The 19,239-nt window shown below is 65.4% G+C and overlaps 3 protein-coding genes across 8 annotated transcripts in view; all 3 read right to left on the bottom strand.

Annotated features, from left to right (window-relative positions):
• DOK7 (docking protein 7) overlaps positions 1–6,050 on the bottom strand; it is a 32,614-nt gene extending 26,564 nt beyond the window's left edge. Inside the window, exons 1-3 of one of the 3 annotated variants that reach the window (XM_045528468.1) lie at positions 5,772–6,050; positions 4,997–5,102; positions 4,257–4,302 (exon numbers count right to left, since the gene is read on the bottom strand). In XM_045528468.1, the coding sequence (XP_045384424.1) occupies positions 4,257–4,302; positions 4,997–5,020 (70 nt within the window). In that variant the 5' untranslated portion in view covers positions 5,021–5,102; positions 5,772–6,050. Of the gene's footprint in view, positions 1–4,256; positions 4,303–4,375; positions 4,974–4,996; positions 5,205–5,771 lie in introns of those variants that run through there. The other 2 variants (XM_045528466.1, XM_045528467.1) reach the window with 2 other exon arrangements.
• Positions 6,051–9,334: 3,284 nt separating this feature from the next.
• HGFAC (HGF activator) lies at positions 9,335–17,034 on the bottom strand. Of its 2 annotated transcripts, none has more exons than XM_045528229.1 (14): positions 16,848–17,032; positions 16,199–16,379; positions 16,005–16,101; positions 15,726–15,805; positions 14,998–15,120; positions 14,712–14,843; positions 14,427–14,537; positions 14,163–14,337; positions 13,831–13,916; positions 12,787–13,042; positions 11,200–11,339; positions 10,815–10,955; positions 10,586–10,734; positions 9,335–9,588 (listed from the first exon to the last, which is right to left on the bottom strand). In XM_045528229.1, the coding sequence occupies exons 1-14, from the start codon at positions 16,953–16,955 to the stop codon at positions 9,406–9,408; spliced, it is 1,962 nt and encodes a 653-aa protein (XP_045384185.1). In that variant the 5' UTR covers positions 16,956–17,032; the 3' UTR covers positions 9,335–9,405. The 2 variants fall into 2 exon arrangements, with proteins under 2 accessions (XP_045384185.1, XP_045384186.1); XM_045528230.1 differs by having other exon boundaries at positions 9,467–9,616; positions 16,848–17,034.
• Positions 17,035–18,680: 1,646 nt separating this feature from the next.
• RGS12 (regulator of G protein signaling 12) overlaps positions 18,681–19,239 on the bottom strand; it is a 139,391-nt gene continuing 138,832 nt past the window's right edge. The window contains exon 18 of one of the 3 annotated variants that reach the window (XM_045528224.1): positions 18,681–19,160. In XM_045528224.1, coding sequence (XP_045384180.1) covers positions 18,934–19,160 — 227 coding nt within the window. In that variant the 3' untranslated portion in view covers positions 18,681–18,933. The remainder of the gene's footprint in view (positions 19,161–19,239) is intronic. The other 2 variants (XM_045528226.1, XM_045528227.1) reach the window with 2 other exon arrangements.

The following is a 19,239-nucleotide window of genomic DNA, read 5'->3' as shown; positions in this document are numbered from 1 at the left end:
CGAGACCGGGAAAGGCAAACGCCAACAGACAGGCGACAGCACACGTCAGGGCAAATCCTGCCAGCCCTTCAAGGGCGCTGAAAGACCCCCACTGGGCCCCTCAGAACCCCCTCACCCTCTGGCTCTGTCCCAGCCTGACCTGGCGTCCACCAGCACTGAGCCCAGCCTGTTCTGCAAATGCCTACAGCGTGTTTACTCTGTGAGCAGCCCAGGACCCGGGGGACAAAGCCCGGCTCCCGTGGAGCTGGCTCTACAGGCAGAGATGGCAGAGGCACAGATGAGCCCACAGACAAGGAAAGCTGGGCGGGGACTGACTCTCCCAGGAGGGAACCGGCCCCGCACAGCAGCCCCACAGGGAATAGCACTGTTAGGGGAAGTAGCCAGAGGCAGGGCAGCGTGGCCTCTGCAGGGACCCAGAGGGCCAGGCCAGCCTGAGCAGGAGTGGGACAGTGGCCCGAGGCGTAGGCAGGCTGCACCTGGTGGACCCGGTGACCGACGCAGGGAGCTCCGCTCCCAGGCACCAGGGACCTCGAAAGGCTCTGAGCAGAGAGGACCGGCCTGGCTCCGTTCAAAGCCGACCTTGGCCGCCGTGTGGAGAATGGCCCTGGGCGGCAGTGGGGGCCTCGGAGGTGCTGCAGCATCCAGGAGGACGCACTGTGGCCGCAGCTGGCTGGGGCCAAACAGCCCAGGCTGTGGTCTCCCGGCTGGTGGCCACCGGACTGCGGGAAGCTGGCAATCCAGGAGGACTCCCCAAGTTTGGGCAGGATGGCTGGGGAGGGGCCTCTGAGGTGGGGGCCAGGACGGGAGGATCTCCTGGACACATGAGGCTGAGAAGCCCCCCAGACAGCTCGTGGCGATGCACACAGGCAGCTGGACGCAGGCGTCTGGAGATGTAAAAATAACTGCGGAGTCACGAGCACACGGCAGCCTCGGAGCCAGGCAGGCGGGAGAGCAGCTTCGGGCCTCCCGCGGGGAGGAGGAGGAGGGGATGCGGCAGAAGGATGGCCGATGGGGCAGAGGCCCAGGGAAGCTGGAGGCCGGGAGGCGGGGAGGGTCCTCACTGCTGGGCACAGACGGAGGCCAGGGGAGCGGCCATGGGACTTGGCCCTCGGAGATCGCGGTGACCTTGAGGCGGTGCTCTCAGCAGACGGGCATGGCGGAGCCTGAGGGGACCCTGTTGAGGGTCAGCAGGCTGGGGACCGCCGAGCAGCCGGCAGGAGACGGGGGGTGTGGGTACAGGGGGCCCCTGCCCACGCACTGACACGGAAGGCTCCGGACGTCGGGCCGTGCAGGGCCAGGGCCAGGCCCTCTCGCCCAGGCAGGGACTGGCACTAGAGTCCAGTTGAGGATGAGGAAGCTCCAGGACAAGCGACAATCTCAGGCACAGCTTGCGTGAGGGGAGCTAAGAGTGGAACCCTGGCGCTCAAATGTGCTGTCCTGAAACAAGCTACAGGAAGCTCAGCCCTATTCTGTGACATTTCCACGGGGACAGGAGAACTGGCCGCCCCCAGCACCTTGCCCAAAGCCCGCAGCTGAGATGTCAGCCCCGTTCCCGGGAAAAGAAACAGAGGCCCAAATAACCCAAAGCCAGGAGATGCCAACATAGGAAGGGACCTGTCTCGTCACCACCCCCAGAGACCCACATCCTCCAGAAATTAACTCCGTGTTAGCAGGGCTGACGGCTGCACAGGTCGGGGGCCCCAAGCACAGCACGGGCCACACGGGCAGCTCTGGGCTCACAGGCTTCCTGTGTGTGGGTGCAAGGCCTGTGCTGTTGCCGTGACCATGTGACAGGGACCCCCCACAGGCAGGGCTCAACCCCACTGGGCCGCATGGGAGGGTGAGGCAAGGTTGGGGGATCGCTGCCCACCAGGAACTCAGCAGAGGATCCGAGAGCAGGGACGGGCAGACTAAGCTGATGTCCCCTCGGCCTGAGAGCAGGCCCTGCCCTTCCAGCCGGCCAGGAGGGGGCGGGCAGGAAACCGGGGCTCTACCTCAACAGTCCTGTTCTTCGGGCCAGACCCCTGGGCTTCCGGGCCCCAGCCTCCTGCCTACAATGACCCCAAGGGCCCTGCCAGCTCCAGGACTCTGGTGGTCCGTCCAGCTACTCTTGCAGCCCTGGCTGCTCCCCGATCACCTCTGGGTGCCTGGCCGGTGGCCGCGGCCGCCTCAGGGCGTCAGAGTGGTCCCCTCTCACCATCGCAAGCCTCGGCACGGGACAGGGAGAGAGGGGCTGAGACCAGGGCGGGCTTGCCCCATCACCAGCAGTGAGCCCCAGCCAGGACTGGGCCCGGACTGTCCTCCGCTGGTGAGGGGACTCAGACACGCACTCTCCGGTCAGGACAGAGGTCGTGACCCCGAGGAATACGATCCCAGCAGAGTACCCTACAGTCCCACACCGAGGCGGAGGACCCGGCTCGGACTGGCTGTGTCCCTTCCCCCTGCCCAGCTTCTCCACGTCCCTCAGCGAGCACGTCCCACCCATCAGGAACGTCCACGGCTTCCGACCGTGCACTTGGATAAAGACATTTTCCTTTGTTCGCTAACCAAACTCCACTGTGCTCATGCTCCCCGTCCCTCCTGCCTCTGTGGGCCCTTCCGGAAGGAAATCGCCATGGTAACAAGCTCTCATGGCCCTCCCTCACACCAGGGCCAGAGAGCCGGGCGTCCACTCAAGGGCTGGGCCCGTCCAGGGGAAGGTGGGCTGAGGCAGCAGGCAAGAGGCGCTGGGGTGAAGGCAGAGCTCCCCAGAGTGGGTGTTGGGGGGGCTGCCATCCAGGTTGGCTCAGGAGGATCTGGATGGGAGGGGAGGGCTGGGGAGGGGAGTCAGGGCCCCTGGCCAGGACAGGGTGGGGAGGTGGGCTTTGGGATGCTGCTCCCACCCAAGCTGCTCACGTTAGTGGCCCCTGGGCAATGCCACAGGGCATCAGATTCAGCCAGGGGGGTGCTGAAGTGACCAGCACACATGGGGTCCCAGGACAATGAGACGGTGGCTACAGCGCTCAGAATGGATGCAGGGGCACCTCCCACCCTGAGCCAACCCAGCCCCGGAGCCCCCTTCAGGGGAAGGCTGCGTCTCCCCAGACCCCCGTGGCCCCCGTTCCGGTGCAAATGTGACCGCCTGCTTCTCAGCTGCCCTGGTGCACGTTGGCAACACGGGAGATGCTTGGTGGCCACCAGGTTCATTCACAGACTCACATGTTCCCTGGTGCGGGGGACCCTTGACACACCCCACAGAGCAGAAGGACCCTCCCTCTCAGGCCCCTGTGCCTCTCAGGAAGCACCCTCTGATCCACACCCCTGCTCCTCTGGCGGGGCGCTGCCCCGTGCCTCCCCTGCCCTCTCTGGAGGCCCTGCACAGCCCCCACCACTGTCCCCCCATGCACCCCCACCGTGCAGCGGCCCACCTGCCCCCACCCTAGCTGACCCACGCCTCTGCCCTCCCCTCCCTCAGCCTGGCTATGCCTCGGCTCTGACCCCACTTTCCTCTACCGGGACCCCCACTTGGCTCTGGACAGCACCCCCAGCCCCAGGGTCTGGGCACGAGGGACTGAGTGCAGAAATGCCTGGCCGTGGGGCCCAGACAGGAAGTGACTTTGTCCACGGCCCTCTGGCATGGCAGCCCAAGGGGACAGCAGGCGTAATGGGGAGGGAGCCCCCTGTCCCCCACCATCTCTTGCTGGGAGCTGACAGACACCCTGGCAGCCCTCGGGACTCAAGACACCCACATCCCACACAGGGCCTGGCCAGCTCCGAGGCACCTGTCCCCTGAGGCAGCTGCAGGCTGCAGGCGCGGCCCTCCCCCTGCGCCCCGAGCTTTGGCCCAGGCTGCCAAACTCGGGGGCTCCTCGCTGGCCCTCTCCAACGCTGGCTGCCTGGGGAAGAGGCTGGTCCCCCGGACAATGTGGATGTCCCCTCTCTCCTCCCCAGAAGCCACCCTCTGCTCCGCTGTCTGGGGTCCGCAAGCGGAGGACAGCACCGCCTGGGGAGGGGGTGGGGTGAGCGCCAGGACCCACCCACCCGGCCGGGCACCCGCAGTGCAGCTTTCTGGGGCGTCCCTGGCCACCCGACGGGGGCTCCGGGTTGCTCCCCTTCCGGGAGGGGCTCTGCGGCCGGGGCTGCGCCGCTCAGCGCTCGGCCCCCAGTCCGGGCTCTCCGGTTTCGGCTATTTCGGGCGCTGGGGCGCTCGCCCGCCCGGCCCCGGGTCGCGCAGGGTCCGCCCGCCCGGCCGCCGCCGCGCCCCCGCCCCCGCTCACCTGCCACCGGCGACGGCTTGCGCAGCACCAGCCACCTACTCTTCCACTGCGGGGACAGAGACAGCCGTGAGCCGCCGCCCGCGCCCGCCGCCCGCCCCGCGCCCGCGCCGCGCCCCGACCTTCTTGCCGTCCCGCAGCTTGACCTGGCCCTCCACCAGCGCCGCCTCGGTCATCTTCGGTCATGGTTCCCGCCCGCCGCGCCCGAGCCCAGGGTCACTTTCAAAATAGCTCCCGAGGCCTGGGCCGGCCAGGAGGGCGGGCCGGGGCGGGGCGCGACACCGGGGACGCCAGCCGGGCGGGGCGCTGGGGTCTCCCGGCCTCTCCTGCGGGTGGGGAGCCACATGGCCCGCTCCCCTCCCCAGTGGCGCTGTCTCCACGCCCCACCGGCGCCACCTGAGGCCGCCCACCCCCTGGAGCAAGCCCAGCGCAGGACAGGGCACCGGGACCTCCTCATGGGGGTGGCGGAGGGGTGCGTCTCTCCCAAAAGCAAAGCAAAGGACGCAGCCTGGAGGGGCCCTTCCTGTTCCTACAAACAGGTTCCCTACTTTAAATTTTGTCTTCAATGAACCTGGCTTCCCCCTCTGGCACCTGCCCCTCCCACCAGCCCAGGGTGTCATAAGACACCCCTGGCAACAGGCTGACCACAGGCAGCCCTGGCCTGGGACACCCCTGAGTCCTCAGGCCTCCTCCATGCCCTAAGTTGGGGGGGCTGGGGGTTCCCCAGGGTCTGCGCTGGTTACCTGTCCACTTGTGTTCTCACTCATGCGTGGAGATCTTGGCAGCCTGGACCAGTGCAGGGGGCTCCCTCGTGGTCCACTGGGTGCCCCATGTCTTCCCACCCCCAGCCTGGCACAGACGGGCACAGAGGGGCAATGCTGCTTCGTAAAGGACCCACCAGGCAGCCCCATCCCTGAGCTCTCTGAGTTTGACCCTGTGGCTCCAATCTTGCTGTCCCCAGGGTCTGGCCTAGGCTGGAGATGCCAACTCCAGGTTCTTCTGGAGACCACATGCTTTGGGGGTCTGGCAGGTCCATGCCTTAGCTGGCAGCCCCTCGTCTGTAACAGGCCTGGAACAGCCAGCACTTCAGCAGCAGCCCCGCAGATGAGGGAACAGAGCTGGGGATGAACCCAGCAACATGAGCACCCTGGCCAAGCCGTGCAAGGCCCACCCGGGGAAGAGAGAGGGGAGGGTTATGGGAGCCTGCGTGAGTCTTCATTTCATCCCACGCAGACCCCCAGGCTGGGTTCCCCGTGCCTCATACAGAGGAGGACACAGAAGCTCAGAGCAGCATGGGACCTGGCGGCCAGGACTGAGCCACACAGCTGGCCCCAGGCAGGGCTCAGACGCAGGGGAAGCCCCAGGCGTCCCTCCCCACTGCCCTGGGGATCTGAGAGGCCTTAGAGGGGCGTGAAGGTTGATTTTGATGCTGCAGTGACATCTTGGTGGGACCTGAGGCGAGGAGGGGGACACCAGCCCCAGGAAGCAGCTCTGTGCACCACCCCCCCACGCTGTCACCTGTGCAGCCACTAGACGCCTTCCGCAGAACAGTTGCTGGGCCACAGAGCCCCATTCATGCTCCCCACACATCCAAGCCCCGAGGGGCTGGCCTAGGACAGCCGGTGTGGAGGCGGGTGGTGTTGGGGGTTGTAGCCACGGATACATCCGCTGCCCGACGCGCCTGGCACTTGCTCCTCCCTGCAGGGAGGGCAGAGCCCTGCTGCATTCCCGAGTGCTGGCCCTGACCCAGGCCCCTGCATGCCTGACAACTGCACCTGCTGCCACATGGGCCCAGGAAACGCGGGCTGCCGGGGAGCAGAGAGCTCCTCCCCCCACGCCCCTCCCGTGGCCCCAGAGGATGGCTCTGCGGCTGCCAGGGCTTTGCAAGGTGGGGAAAACTTCCTGCCAGGAGGAGGAGGTGGCCTGGCGCCTACTCCCAGACTGGCCAAGAACCCTGTGACCCTGGGTTGGCACCTCCCCCTCTCTGTGCCTCAGTTTCCCCAGCTGTTACAGCCCCATGGAATATTGGAACCACTAGACAGAAGGAGCCTGGACCCCTGAGTCACCATGGGGAGGGCACCGGCAGCACCTGGCCCGAGCAAGACTGTGAAGCGCAAGCTGCATCAGACAGAATAAAATGAGGACAGAAACCCACATCTGCACACGCTGCGGTGACACTGCCGCGGCCAAAGTAAAAACATCATGAAAACCACCCCAGAAAAAATTACTTACAAAGGAACAATTAGATTTAAAGCAGATTCCTCAACGGTAGCAACGCAAGCCAGCAGACAGTGTGACAGTGACTACTGATACATCTGAGAGAGAACAGTAAGAGAATAAACACCAGGAACAACTTCATGGGACTAAATATTAAAAATCAGGCAGATTAATTATTCAAAGGATGACTTCCTATAACTGGCTCAAGAAGAAATAAAATTGCAAACTAGAATAATTAAAGACATTGAATCAATAAATATTTTCCTGTAAGGAACACCAGGATAGGTAATTTTATCTGTGAATTCCGTCAGACTTGCAAAGGGTAGATCATTCCAATCTTACACAGAATCTTCCAATGAATTTTGATAAAACAAGGGATACTCTTTAACTTACCTTAGGAGGCCAGGATAGCTTTGATAATAGTCATTCAAAGAACATAAGAGGAAAATTATAGGCCAATCTCATAAACATAAATGCAAAATCCTAAACAAAATACAAGTCAATCAAAAAAAGTTAAGAAAAAATACAGCACGTATTGGCCAGGGTTCCAACAGGTGGCAACGGTGGCAGGACAAGTCCAGGAGGGCTTGTTTACAAAGGTGTGGTCAGGACAGGGGATCCGTGGGCAAGAGCTCGGCAGGGGAGGGTGGAGTGGCCAGGGGAACCTCAGGAGGAGAAAGGCAGTATGTCCTGGGTGCATCTGCTTGCTGGGGACACCGTAAAGAAGTGCCACAGGTTGGGTGGCTTCAGCAACAGAACTTGGCCAACCCACGTTTCTGGAGGCCGGGTGTGGGCAGGGCTGGCCCTCGGAAGCTGTGAGGGGTGACCGTTCCCCACCTCTTACCTCCGTCCTCTCCTCGAGTCTCCTCGCATCACCTTCCCTGGGTGCGTGTCTGCGTCCCAGTCGCCAGCTGTACAGATTGGTCCCCACCCTAATCACCTCCTCCTTACAATCACCTTCGTAAAAACTGTTTCCAAACATGGTCACATTCTGAGGTGTGGGGGTAGGGCTTCAACATGGAATTGCAAGAGGACACAGTTCTGCCCACAACACTGGGGCCACCCAAAAAAAGGCAGCCAGGAAACTATGTACCGCTTTCCTTTCTCTCCTTTCCCCCAGCCCACTGCTGGGGCTCCCCAAAGGTCCAGCAAGAAACCGAGGGGCACAGAGCCCATTGACACAGCCCAGAGGCCAAGCTCAAGGTGAGAAGGTGGGGCAGCCCTGGAGGGGCAATGGAGGACCCCTGGCTCACATTCCCACCCAGTCCCCTTCACTGCAGGAATGCAAGGCTGGCTCGACACCAGAAAAACCTATAAATGCAGGCATTGCATTCAGGGATCCGAGAAGATTCATGTTTATCTCAGTAGACACAGAGAAATTGCTGAAAACACCCGGCACTCACAGGGGAGAGGTACTGGGGAGAGCTCAGCTCAGACGTGGCTCATGATGGGGCTGGAGCCATACAAGGTCACTGAGCCCTGGTGGCAGCTGGAGGCCCCAAGCTCATGAAGAGGGACTGCCCTGCCCTCCATGACCTTGGGGCACTGGCACCAGTGTCTGCCCCAGTTGCTGTCTGGGGCTGCAACCAACGTAGCGGCAGGGGCAGGGGTCTCCAGTGGCGGCAAGGGCTTCAATGAGCTTGAGGGCTCTAGGCCCATGCATGGCTGTCAGGGCAGTGGGGGAAGCGCCTGGGCTCTGGCTGCTGGGTGGCTCCCGGTGCCTGTCTCTTTCCTCTTTGCTCAGAACCTGGCTCTGCCCGGCTGTGAATGCCCAGCCTGCAGCCCAGACTGAGCTGAGCCAGCTGTGGCAATCCTGTTCCCTACCTCCAGCCTCCTCTGCAGCCAGGCGTGGCTCTGCAGCCCTTTCGGGCAGACGAGAGCTAGGTGCCACCCTGCAGGGGAAGGGGGTTCTGGGAACGCTTTTGCTGTCCTGACAGAAGGGAGACGATAGAACTGGCAAGTCGACGTCAGCAGGCCGCTGACTTCCTGCTACGTGCTTAAGCTGCACGAGTCGGGTTTCTGCATGCACCCTGCACAGGAGTGATGGAGGGCGGGGCTGTTGGGCAAAGCCTGCATCCTGCCATGCCCACATGCATGCCTGACCACGCAGCATGACTGAGAGAGGACCCACTGGGCTGGAGCGCCAAGGGGAGGAGGGGTGGCACAGGAGAGAACATTCCAGGCTGCAGAGCAGAGAGGAAACTGCAGTGCCCCAGAGGTCTCCCCTTAGCCCTATCACACACCCTGCACCCTCTGGCCTCCGGCCCTACCTCCTCCTGTCCATTCAAAAGCGCCAAGGCAACGGGATGGCCCCAGCAAGTTCAGCACCAGCAGTGACCCACTAACTGCCTGTGGCCCCTTCCCTGGCCCCTGCCAGAGGCAGTCTCCAGCCCCTCCCTCTGGAATGCATAGTGTGGGGAGAGCTGCTGGTCACAGGCTGCCGTCTTGAAGGTCAAACGACGGCCAGCGGGTCCCACACGGCCTGTCTTTATCAGGTTGTGACCCTTTGCACACCACTTGGCTCACGCCACCGTCCAGGGCCCAAGGGCCTGGGCTTGGCTTCCACTTCCTGCCCGGGGACAACCCAGGTGCCTGGACCCTGGCCACACACCTGCCTGGGGGCCGACCTAGGAGGGGGTGTGGGCTGGACACTGCTTGGGCCCCGGGGAGGGCTTGGACTCAAGTCCCTGCCGGACTCCCTGGGCCATGGGGCCAGGCCCTCCCTGCAAGGTGGCAGGTTCCCACCTCCACTGAGGAACTGTGCTGGCTCCAGGTCCCCACCCACGGCCAGTTGGGCACAGACGTGGGCCCAGGTCGTGGCCTGGAGGAAGGGCCAGGCCAGAGGGAGGGCCTGGAAGCATGGCCTGGGTTTTCCGGAACATCTTTATTGTCAGAGAGGCAGGATGGGGAGCGGAGAAGATGCCCCTCCAGGGTCTCAGGAGGGAGCCGTGGGCCGCTTGGAAGGCCGCATCCGGTCATTGAGCCAGTCCACGTAGTTGGCCACTCGGGTGTAGACACCAGGCTTGTTGAGCCGCCCGCAGCCATCGCCCCAGCTGATGATGCCATACAGGTAAGCCATGCCGTTCTTCTCACAGGCCAGGGGCCCCCCAGAGTCCCCCTGGGGCAGAGACACTGGTCAGAGCCACCTGCCAAAAGCCAGGGGCCTGGCTCAGGGATACCCCAAAAGCAGCTCCAGCACCCCCCGCCCTCCAGCCTCCCTCACCCCAATCCCAGAAATGACACTGGAATGTCTGACAACTTGGGGGACAGATGGCAGAGGTGTCCTGAGTAAGAGAGCTGGCCCACTTCCCCAAACGTCCTCAGACAGAAGCTGTCTCCTTCCCCAGCTGCAAGGCGCAGCACCGCTCGAGCCAGGGTGTGCTCCCCTTCCTAGAGGCCCCCGGGGCTCCCTCCCACCCTCACGGCCAGCAACACCCTCCTCCCCTCCCCTGCCCGCCAGCATGCACCCCACATGCTCCGCACATGCTACTCCTACTGCCAGAAATGCCTTCCTCGCCAGGCAGCAAGCTCCTACGCATCCCTTGGGTCAAGCACAAACACCCCCTCCCCCAGGAAGCCACTCTGACTTCCCCCAGCGCTCCTTGCTCTGTGTGGTCCAGGGGCATGCCGGGCTGGGGGGCCTTGCAAGAGTGACTTGACCTGTCTAGGTTCCGTTTCCCCACCTATAAAACGGGGCATAGAGCAGCTGCTCCATGTCACGGCCGACAGCAGCTGAGACGGGATCAGGCCTGGGGAGCCCTGATGAACATTAGTTACCGGGGTTGACTGGCCGAGAGGACTCTGGGAAAGGGGTTTGGCCTTCCGTGCCTGGTGTCACATGGACGGCCCTGGGCCCTGGCTGGACAGCTGGGACTTGTCTGGGCTCTGTGCGACCCTCAGTCCCCCACCCAGGTGAGGAGGAGCTTTCTTTGCCCTGCTCTGAGGAAGCCGGGGACTGGCCGCCAGCTCAGTAGGTGAGCTGTCTGCCCAAGGGTCCCTGGCTGGCCCTGCCAGGTCGGGGCGCCGCCCGGCTCTGGGCTCCCCAGGGACCAGTTCTGAGACCGAGGGTCCAGCTGAGCCCCACCTTGGTCCTGGGCACGGCTGGCCTGGCTCACCTGGCAGGCGTCAGACTTGCAGTCAAAGTAGCCGGCACAGAGCATGTTGGGGCTGATGTCGGCGCCGTACACCTCAGGGCTGCTGCACTTGTGATCAGCGACTAGGGGGACCAGCGCCTCCCGCAGGGAGCTGGAGTAGCCGCTCACGTCTGCGGGACAAGGTGTGCTCAGCGGGCACAGCCTGTGGCTGCTACTTTCTCCCTGGCACGGCCGGGCTCCCCCCACTCACTCTCATCCACGTGGCCCCAGCCCGCAATCTGGCACTTGTGTCCTGCGGGGAAGGCGCTGCCGGGCTCCGGCAGGCAGATGGGCTGCACGAACTGGGAGCGCACAGCACAGCGCTCCCCCTTTTTCTTCAGCCGGATCAGGACTGGGCAGGAGAGGGGTCAGGGGTCAGCCTGGGCATGGGGGCTGAGAGGAAAGGCTGTTGGGGGCCCATGATGGGCAGAGGGTGGCCAAGGAGTCCCACGGGTGCAGCCCCCAGGCAGAGGGGTGCATGGCCTAGGAGACCAGGAGGGGTGGGCACCCTTGCTGCCCTGTCCTGAACCCTCATCTATCCCCCCGTGCGTCCGCCCAGCCGCCTCCCTCCCAGCCCGACATGCCCTCGAGCACACCAAGGTCGTGGTCGCTGGGGCTGAACACCGAGTACAGCGGGTACGGGATGTACTTCTCGATGCCAAACGTCTGCGTCACGTCCGTCGTGCGGTTGAAGAAGTGCTGGCCCAGCACCACCGAGACGCTGTCCCTGGGGGGGCTGTGTGGGGGGAGGCAGCAAGACAGAACTGGCCCTCTCCTGGCCACTGAGGTCATCTCTCTCCTACCCCTGGCCCAGCCCCCACCGGCCCCTACCCGAGCACTGTGGGGATGGCCCCGGGAGGTGGGGTGCTGGCAGTGCAGCCCACAGGCCCGGGAGAGGCCTGAGCAGGTGCCCCAGTGGCTGCTGTGACAGTGGAGGGCTGGGGGTCAGGAGGAATGGCAGGCCACTGCTACCCCGTGATCCCAGGCACACGCAGGAGCTGACCCAGGGGGCTGTCTCTACTGACGACCCCACTGGAGCCCCGCGGGGAGACTCACAGGTGGGGTCTGCCTTGAGGCGGCCCAAGGGGGTGGACACCCAGCCCTGCCTGAGGCCCCACCCCCGCTCCTGTCTGGCCGGTGGGGTCCCCAGACACAGCCCTCACTCTGGCTGGGCAGGTCAGCCCCTCCATCCCTGATCTGGGCCTCAGTTTCCCCACCTGCTGTGTGGACGGTCACTCCTGCCCTGGACTCCAGGAGGGGAGTGGGTGGATGCCTGCTCCTTGGGCCGGCTCCTTAGCCCCCCACTCATTCCACGCTAAGGAGGACTCAGGCTCCCGTTTTAGAGGCCAGCGAGGAGTCTGCTGCAGGTGCCCAGAGGGCAGGCAGGGCAGGACTCCCACCCTGGACGTGGTAGCCCTTCGGGTGACTGATGGGGGTGCTGGCTGGACCCCTGCCCTCCCCTGTCCCTAATCCCCGGGTGTCACGGTCCGGGCCAGAGCCCGCCAGGCAGGGATTGACCCCCTCACCCGGCACAGCAAAGGGCTGGACAGGACCGTGCTGGGCTTTCCTACCCCAGCCGGCCCCTCCCTGGGCGTGAGCAAGGCTGGGCCTCACACCTTGGCTGCCAGCCCCAAGCTGCCCCTACTGCTAGGAGCTGGCTGAATGGGCTGGGCCTGTTTCTCTGGCTGTTCAGTGACTCTGGGACTCCCATGCATTGTCATCGCACCCCCTGGATCCCTGCCAGGATGGACGCCTGCCTGTGAGACACCTGGGCAGCCGAGGCAGGGTTGGCGATGGGGCCTATCCCATCCCCCCATGTCCCCCCAGTGTCCTCAACCACTCATCCCCCATCCCCCATATCCCCCCATCTGACCCAGGCCCTGGGAGGGGTGGGGTCTGTGAGGAGGACAGGACCACGCCCCCCACTTCCTCTGTCCATGTGCACTGGGTCCCTCTGCAGGCCAGGCAGAGACTGAGCTGGGGCTCCCTAGACGGTGTGGTGCCAGAGACCCCACATAATGGCCAATGGAGGGGGCTGAGGACGAGCTTAACGAGGTGCAGGGAAGTGGGTGCACGGGCGGTGCCAGGTGCAGGTGCCTGAGGACAGGCAGGTAGGGGCAGGTGGGCGATGCAAGGATGGCGGGTCCTAGATGCTCCGGCGGCCGGGGCTGGCCGGGGCGCACCTGTTGGAGAAGCAGTGGGCTGCGGACACCACCCAGCAGGTGTGGACGAGGCTCCCGGCGCAGAAGTTGTTCCCAATGTAGATGGCGGCCAGCCAGGGGTGGGAGCCGGGCAGGGAGGACGAGCCGCCGATGATGCGTGGCCGCAGGAAGGTCCTCTTCTTGTGCCTCTTGCCACAGGTCTGGCGTCCAGCCGGGGCGGGCTCGGGCAGGGTCACCAGGACCTCGGGGAGCAGGGGCTGGATTCTGGCCAGGGACTCTGGGAGCAGAGGCCCCGGGTCACTCCCCCACTCGGAGGCAGCTCCCCTCGCACATACCAGTCCACAGGGCAGAGACCAGCCAGAGAGGGTCCTAGCTGGGCCCACTGTCCACCCTCCGCAGGCCCTCAGGGATCCGCCCGCCTTCTGCCCTGCCCTAGGCAGCTCTTCTAGAAGAGGGTCCAGGGCTCGGGCCCAGCCCTGCCCTCGTGGGCCCGTGGCTCACTCTCTGAGCCTCAGTTTCCCCATCTGTAGGATGCAGGAACAGTACCCAATCACAGGTTTTGTGAGAGCCAGAGTGGCCTGGAGGTGTTCATGTCCCTCCCAGCAGCCATGACCCCACGGCCAAGCCCAGGATGGGCAGAGACCCCTGCATGAGAGCCCAGGGAATGGGGGTCAGAGGGCAGGCTGCCTCGTGGGGAGCTGCCCCCCCCCAGGCTCTGACTCCAGCGTGCCGGCTGGGCGTCCTGCATGTCGTCCACACTCCGTTCATCCGACCTCCGGTCTTTGGGGGCCTCCGGGCACAGCTGTGCAGGGAGGCAGGCACTGCACAGGCTGTCACCTGGAGACTGACCCACTGTGGCAGGCACTTCGCCCCCTGAGCCCTGGCACTAACCCACCATGTGACCCCTGCCCAGCCTCAGTTTCAGTCCCATGAGCCTCAGTTTCCCCATCTCTCAGATGAGGCAGTGGCCAGGAGTAGGGGTGAGGAAGGAGGGCCACAGGGAAACCCACTGTGACTTCTGTGGGGCCCGAGGCAGGGCTTTCCCGACCCATGCCAGCTGCGCACCACAGGCCGCCAGGCGGCAGTACTCCCAGGACAGCGCGTTGTCCTTCACCACGTAGCACCAGGGCCGCTCGTCCTTGTCCGGGTTCCTGCAGTGTGCGGGAGCGTGGGCGGGGGGGAAGTCACACTGCCCCCCAGAGAGGGCGGGGGAGGACTGGGGGTGTCACACTGTCCCCCAGGGTGGGGGTGGAGGCCACCAGGACACCCAGCAGGGGCTTCCAACACCGGGGCAGACCCTGCGTTCTCAGGCCCACGGCCCTCCCGCTGGGCGGTTTCCCGGGGACAGACCCTGCCTGCTGTGCACGCGGCAGCCCAGAGTGGCCTCGGGTGCTGACCGGCAGTAGGCGTGGGGGCCCAGGCCGAGCAGGGCCGCGGCGCCCACCGAGTCCACGTGCAGCTCCTGGTAGAGCAGGTCGGAGTTCCAGGCCAGGCAGCCGAGGCCTGAGGCCGAGGTGGTGGCCACACCACGGTACCCAGTGCCGTTCCCCAAGAAGCAGCGCTCAGCTGGCACTGCGGGTGCACGCCAGGCAGTGAGGCCAGCCCATGGTGGAGTCCACCCTGACACAGCCCGGGCACCCAGCCATGGCAGACCCACTCACCAATGTTGCAGAGCCGCCCGGCAAAGCCCGGCGGGCAGGCACAGACAGTGGTCCCGGTGGCCACGATCAGGTGGCAGGTGCCCCCGTTCAGGCACGGGCTGCTCAGGCAGGCTGGGGGGAGGGTCGGGAGCTGGGCCAGGGGCCTCAAGGTGTCCCACAAGGGTCCATCCCCAGTGCGCTTGTTGCTGGGCGATTTTGGGCAAGTGCAGGTGGGGATGGGGACACCACCTGGGGTTCAGTGACATGGCCCCCCAAAGCACCCAGGCCCCCCCGACCACGGCGCACCTGTGTGGCGGGTGCCTTCGCACCAGACCTGGCCGCCCGAGCAGTTGCACCGTTCCACGCGGCCTTGGTGCACGCGGGCCCAGCGGTCGCCCCCCTCCAGGTACTCGTAGCGGGTCTCGTCAAAGCACTTCTCTGGGGGTTGCACAGGGAGTCCCACACGCTGTCCCCCCACTGCCCCGTGCAGATCCCGGCAGGCCCCTGTGCTCCCATCCTCCCAGTCCTCGCTCACTCCGGTCCACAGACCCCTGTGACCCTGAGGCCCCCGTGGCCCCCACAGCCCCCTCACCTGTGCCGCAGTCCCTGCCCGTGAAGGCCCCGAGGCAGCTGCAGTGGTAGGACTGGGAGGTCTGGGTGCTGGAGCAGGCGCCCCCGTTGAGGCAGGGGTTGGAGGCACAGGGATCGAGGGCAGCTGGGAACACATGGGAGGGGCCATGAGTCTGTGACACCCCTGCTTGCCGAGGGCCTCCATCTGGCCTTCCACCTTCTGGTCGCGCCTCGGGGGTCCTCAGGGTGCAAGTCCCTTGGGTGGGGGGACGGGCTTCCCCTTCCTCCTTCATGTGCCCGCTCAGTACCTGGGCAAGCGGCCCGGCTCTGCCCTTGGCGCCCAGAACCTGACATCCCCACTGTCAGGCAGCAGACCCCTCCCACGTCCCCACAGACTCCATGGCCCTCACTCCCTCACGCCCACTGGGTCCCCTGCCCAGCACGCTCCCGTGCGGCCACAGGCCTGGCCTCACCACCAGGGGGCGCCTTGGCCCCAGCGATGGCCATGTGGCCACACGGGCCCCCAGAGGGCCAGGGTGCTGCCTGGGAGAGGCTCCCTGGCCCTGCTGTCCCCACCCACTCCTGGGTTCAGTGGGATCAACCTGGAGCCACTCCGCTACTCACCCCTGCCCCAGGTCAGCCGCCTGCCATTGGCCCCCAGCCCACTCAGCACCTTGCCCCGCCCCCGCCCCCCACCGGGGCTCCCTCCCGGCCTGGCCTCAGACTGTCCCCACACAGCCCTGCACCCACCTGGGCCCTCTGCAGGCGGTGCAGCCTCCGCACAGTAGCCCCAGGCTCTGTCCCGGTCATAGTTGTGAGTTGTGGCACACCTGGGGGGCCATACCTGCGGTGACACGGGGGTCCCAGCCCAGAAATCTACCTACCCGACCCCAGCCCCACCATCTCAGAGCTCCCCATGCCCCTGCTGTGTGCTGAGCGCCTCCTGTGTGCCAGGCTGGTCGGGAGCAGGCTGGAGAGGGCAGACCAGACCCCCACCAGGGCCCAGCCCCTGCCCCACCTGGAACCCACCACTTCCTGCGGGCGCTGCCCTCCAAGGTGCAGGAGTGGAGCATGCGGCCCCCGTAGCGGAAGGGGAACCTGCAGGGCTGGCCGTCCTCTGTGAGCACTGCGGAGGAGGTGGCAGGGTTATCCCGGTGACCACCCACACTGCCCCAACCGGCCTTCAGGGGCAGCAGGACACCCCCCCAGCCCACCTGACCCACCTTGGCCCTGCGGGCTGCTGCTTGAGGGAGCCTCCCTGGGTAGGGGCAGGAACCCACCACCTTGGGGTCTCTCTGCCTCTGGAGTACTCATTGCTGGGGTCTCAGAGGTCACGGAGGTCACCTGGGTCGTGGAGGTCCCAGGGGTTGCTGTGGCTTTAGGTTCTGGGGGGCCTGTGTGGTTCTAGGAGAAGCCGAAAGGGTGTCGGTGTGGGACAGCCCCACACTCGGGCAGAATCGGGAACTCAGGTCTTGGAGCAGGCAGGGGACACTGGACATCCCCAAGGCCTCGGCTGGGCCCCGGCTCCTCCCTGCAAGCCCAGCAGGCATTTGGGACTGGCTCAGGGTCACAATCCAGGCTCAGTTCTGGGGTGGCTGGAGCAGCTGGGAGGCCTCGGAGGCCCTTGCACCCACTTCATCATTTGGACCCAACAGGGCCCAGAGAGAGGGGTGGCCCACAGGGGCCCAGACAAGGCCACTCCGGGACCAACAGCCCCCAGGTGGGGCTCAGCAGGACCCCCAGAAGGCAGTTCCCATGACCTGAGCCACCCACATTGGGCCCCTGGCCCACTCCACACCCCTGCCCGGGGACCCCCCCTCTGGCCTTATCCCAGGGCCCCTTGGTCACCCTGCAACCACGGTCAGTGCTCACCCCGCCGGCCTGGGGCTGGGCCCCATGAGGCAGCAGCAGCAGAAGCAGGAGGAGGGGGCACAGCCCACGTTGGGGGCAGGCGCTGGGGACCCAGGCCCAGCGCCCCATGGCTCTTCCTGGGGTGGCGCAAGGGGCAGCAGAAGGCAGGAGCAGAGTGGCCAGGGCCGGCGGGGTCAGGGCCTCGAGGAAATGATTAACCCTGGCTGCCTCCGTGCTGGGCCCACATTGGAAGTCCCTGAGTGACCGCGGCCCCCACACCTGCCACCCAGCACACCCTACCCCTGCCCAAGGGCTCAGCTGTCCTGCTCTGGCCTCTGACTGCCACAGAGCTGGCTACTCTTCTGCGTGGGAACTGGTCATTGCCAGGGCTGCTACACACGCCGAGCCTTTAAACGGGCCTAGGCCTGTGTCCAGCCTGGCACAGACAGTGGCTCCCTGAGTCAAGGTGGGGTGACACTGTCCCCACTCCACAGATGGCAGCACAAGGGCTCCTGAAGAGTAGAGCCCCCTCTCGGCGGCCCCACGGTGAGGGGGCCTCACAAGGTTGAGGTAATCATCTGATGACCCCAGCACGGGGACCCGCATGGCCTGCTCCTTCCGTCTGTCCTAACTCTGGGGGTGGCCAGGGCCCCTGGCAGCCCCTTGTGATGTTCAGAGTGTCCCCTCCCTTTCCTCTCCTGGGCAGGCCCATGCGCCTCCCCCAGGGAGCCTTCCCAAGCCGTGGGATGCTCCAAGCCTCTCTGGGCCCCAGCACAGCCCTGGGCCAGGCACCCATGGGCCTGGGACGGGGACACCACCCACCACCCCTGGACAGAGCTGGAGTGGAGCGTCCCCACCCGTGTCGCCCTGGAATGCGTGACTTGGGGCTGTGGCAGAGCCGCCTCGGAACCTCTTCTGCAAAATTTCCGAGCAGCCACCTCCGATGAGTCAGCAGCTCCGGCGGCAGGGGAGGGCCACCTGCCCCTGTGGCCTGGGGTTGGACCTGGGCGGAAGCCACCTCACCGTGGACCTCAAACCCCACTGTCTGGGCCCCAGTGTTCTCCTCTGTGAGGAGGGAAGAAGGGCAGGCACCGAGTGAGCACCAGCTTGGCACAGTGGGTGCTCAGCACACAGCTGGTACTGCGACCGCCTTCCGTTCCAGGTCCCTGAGCAGAGCACTGCTTCCTGGGGCCCCTCCCTGGAAGCTTCCAGAACAACCCAAGAGGCCTTGCTGTGTCCTCTTAGGCCTCTAGGATGCAACAACAAACCCACTATCTCCAGGGAGCCGCTCGGCCTTGGGGGTTTCACCGAGGCAGCCTGGGCCGACGTGGCCGCCTCCTTCTGACCCAGCTGAGCACCCGCCGTGGCCTGCCGCCTCCCCTCCCCACGGGGCTCCGGCCACACTGGGACTTCCCATCCTGACCAGATGCACTCCAGCCTCAAGGCCTTTGCACATGCCTCTTCCCAGATCTCCGCAGTCAGGTTTCAGCTCAGATGGCCCCCGCTGAGAACCCCTCCCAGACCACCCCCGAAATGAGGCCAAGGGCAGGCGGGTCAGGGCATGGCAGCCAGCAGGGTCCCCGCAGTGTCCAGGCGGGCGACCTGGATGATAGCTACAGACACAGTGACCAGCTGAGCTCGTCTCCCAGAGGAGCCCCCGCCCCTAGCGAGGAGATGGGGTGTGGGGACGGTGCAGAGGGGACCAGCCCAGGGGCTGCACTGGGCGGGGCCCGGCCCGTCTGGGCTGGAGAACTCCAGGCCCCTCCCGTAAGTCCCTCGGCCTCACCACCAGACGCTGTCCTCTCCTCGGGCCCCTCTGCCACCTGGAGTGGGCTCCCCAGCACCCAGCACGCCGCCGACGCCTGGTGTGTCCTCAGAAATGCTTTATTGGGCAGAGGCTGAGTGCCGAGGGGACAGCCCAGGCCAGGTGTGGGGACCTGCGGCCAACTTGAGAGTGTCGGAGGCCCATCAGTCCAACATGGTCATCCCCATCCTAGTTTGGCTTCTGAGGGTGTGGCAGCCAAGACAGCCCCTCCGAGGCCCTCGAGGACACTCTCAGGCCACCCACACATGTGTCCACACGAGAGCTGGCCAGGCCGGGGCAGCTTCAGACAAAGGTTGCGTGGTAGGCGCTGGCCTTGGGCTTGGCAGGCTCACCCTGGCCGGGGCTCAGGACAGAGAGGTCTGGCTTCGGGGACCCGCTGGCCCTCAACCTCCCAGGGCCTGCCCTCACCCCCAGGACACTGCCACCCAGCCCGAGGGCAGAGCCAGCAACAAGGTCCACGTCGATGACGGTGCTGACTGGAAGGCCTCGGTCACCGCGGGCCCTGCCGCCTGTCACGGGGAGAGAGAGGAGCCATCAGCTGCTGGCCCGGCCATGGGCTTCTGGAACCCAGCCCCCTGGCCCTTGCAC

Source organism: Lemur catta, chromosome 17 (genome assembly GCF_020740605.2).
Source record: "Lemur catta isolate mLemCat1 chromosome 17, mLemCat1.pri, whole genome shotgun sequence".
In the NCBI taxonomy this organism is placed as follows: Eukaryota; Metazoa; Chordata; class Mammalia; order Primates; family Lemuridae; genus Lemur; species Lemur catta.
This window is presented reverse-complemented; position numbering and strand designations above follow the sequence as displayed.

What these genes read in the sequence shown, in the direction of transcription:
- HGFAC (XM_045528229.1), bottom strand. Translation starts at nt 16,955, where the DNA reads ATGGGGCGCTGGGCCTGGGTCCCCAGCGCCTGCCCCCAACGTGGGCTG. An exon ending in ACCGCCTGCAGAGGGCCCAG is followed by an intron (nt 15,121 to 15,725) that starts GTGGGTGCAGGG and finishes ATGTGTTCCCAG; the next exon opens with CTGCCCTCGATCCCTGTGCC. An exon ending in CCCCAGCGACCACGACCTTG is followed by an intron (nt 10,956 to 11,199) that starts GTGTGCTCGAGG and finishes TCTCCTGCCCAG; the next exon opens with TCCTGATCCGGCTGAAGAAA.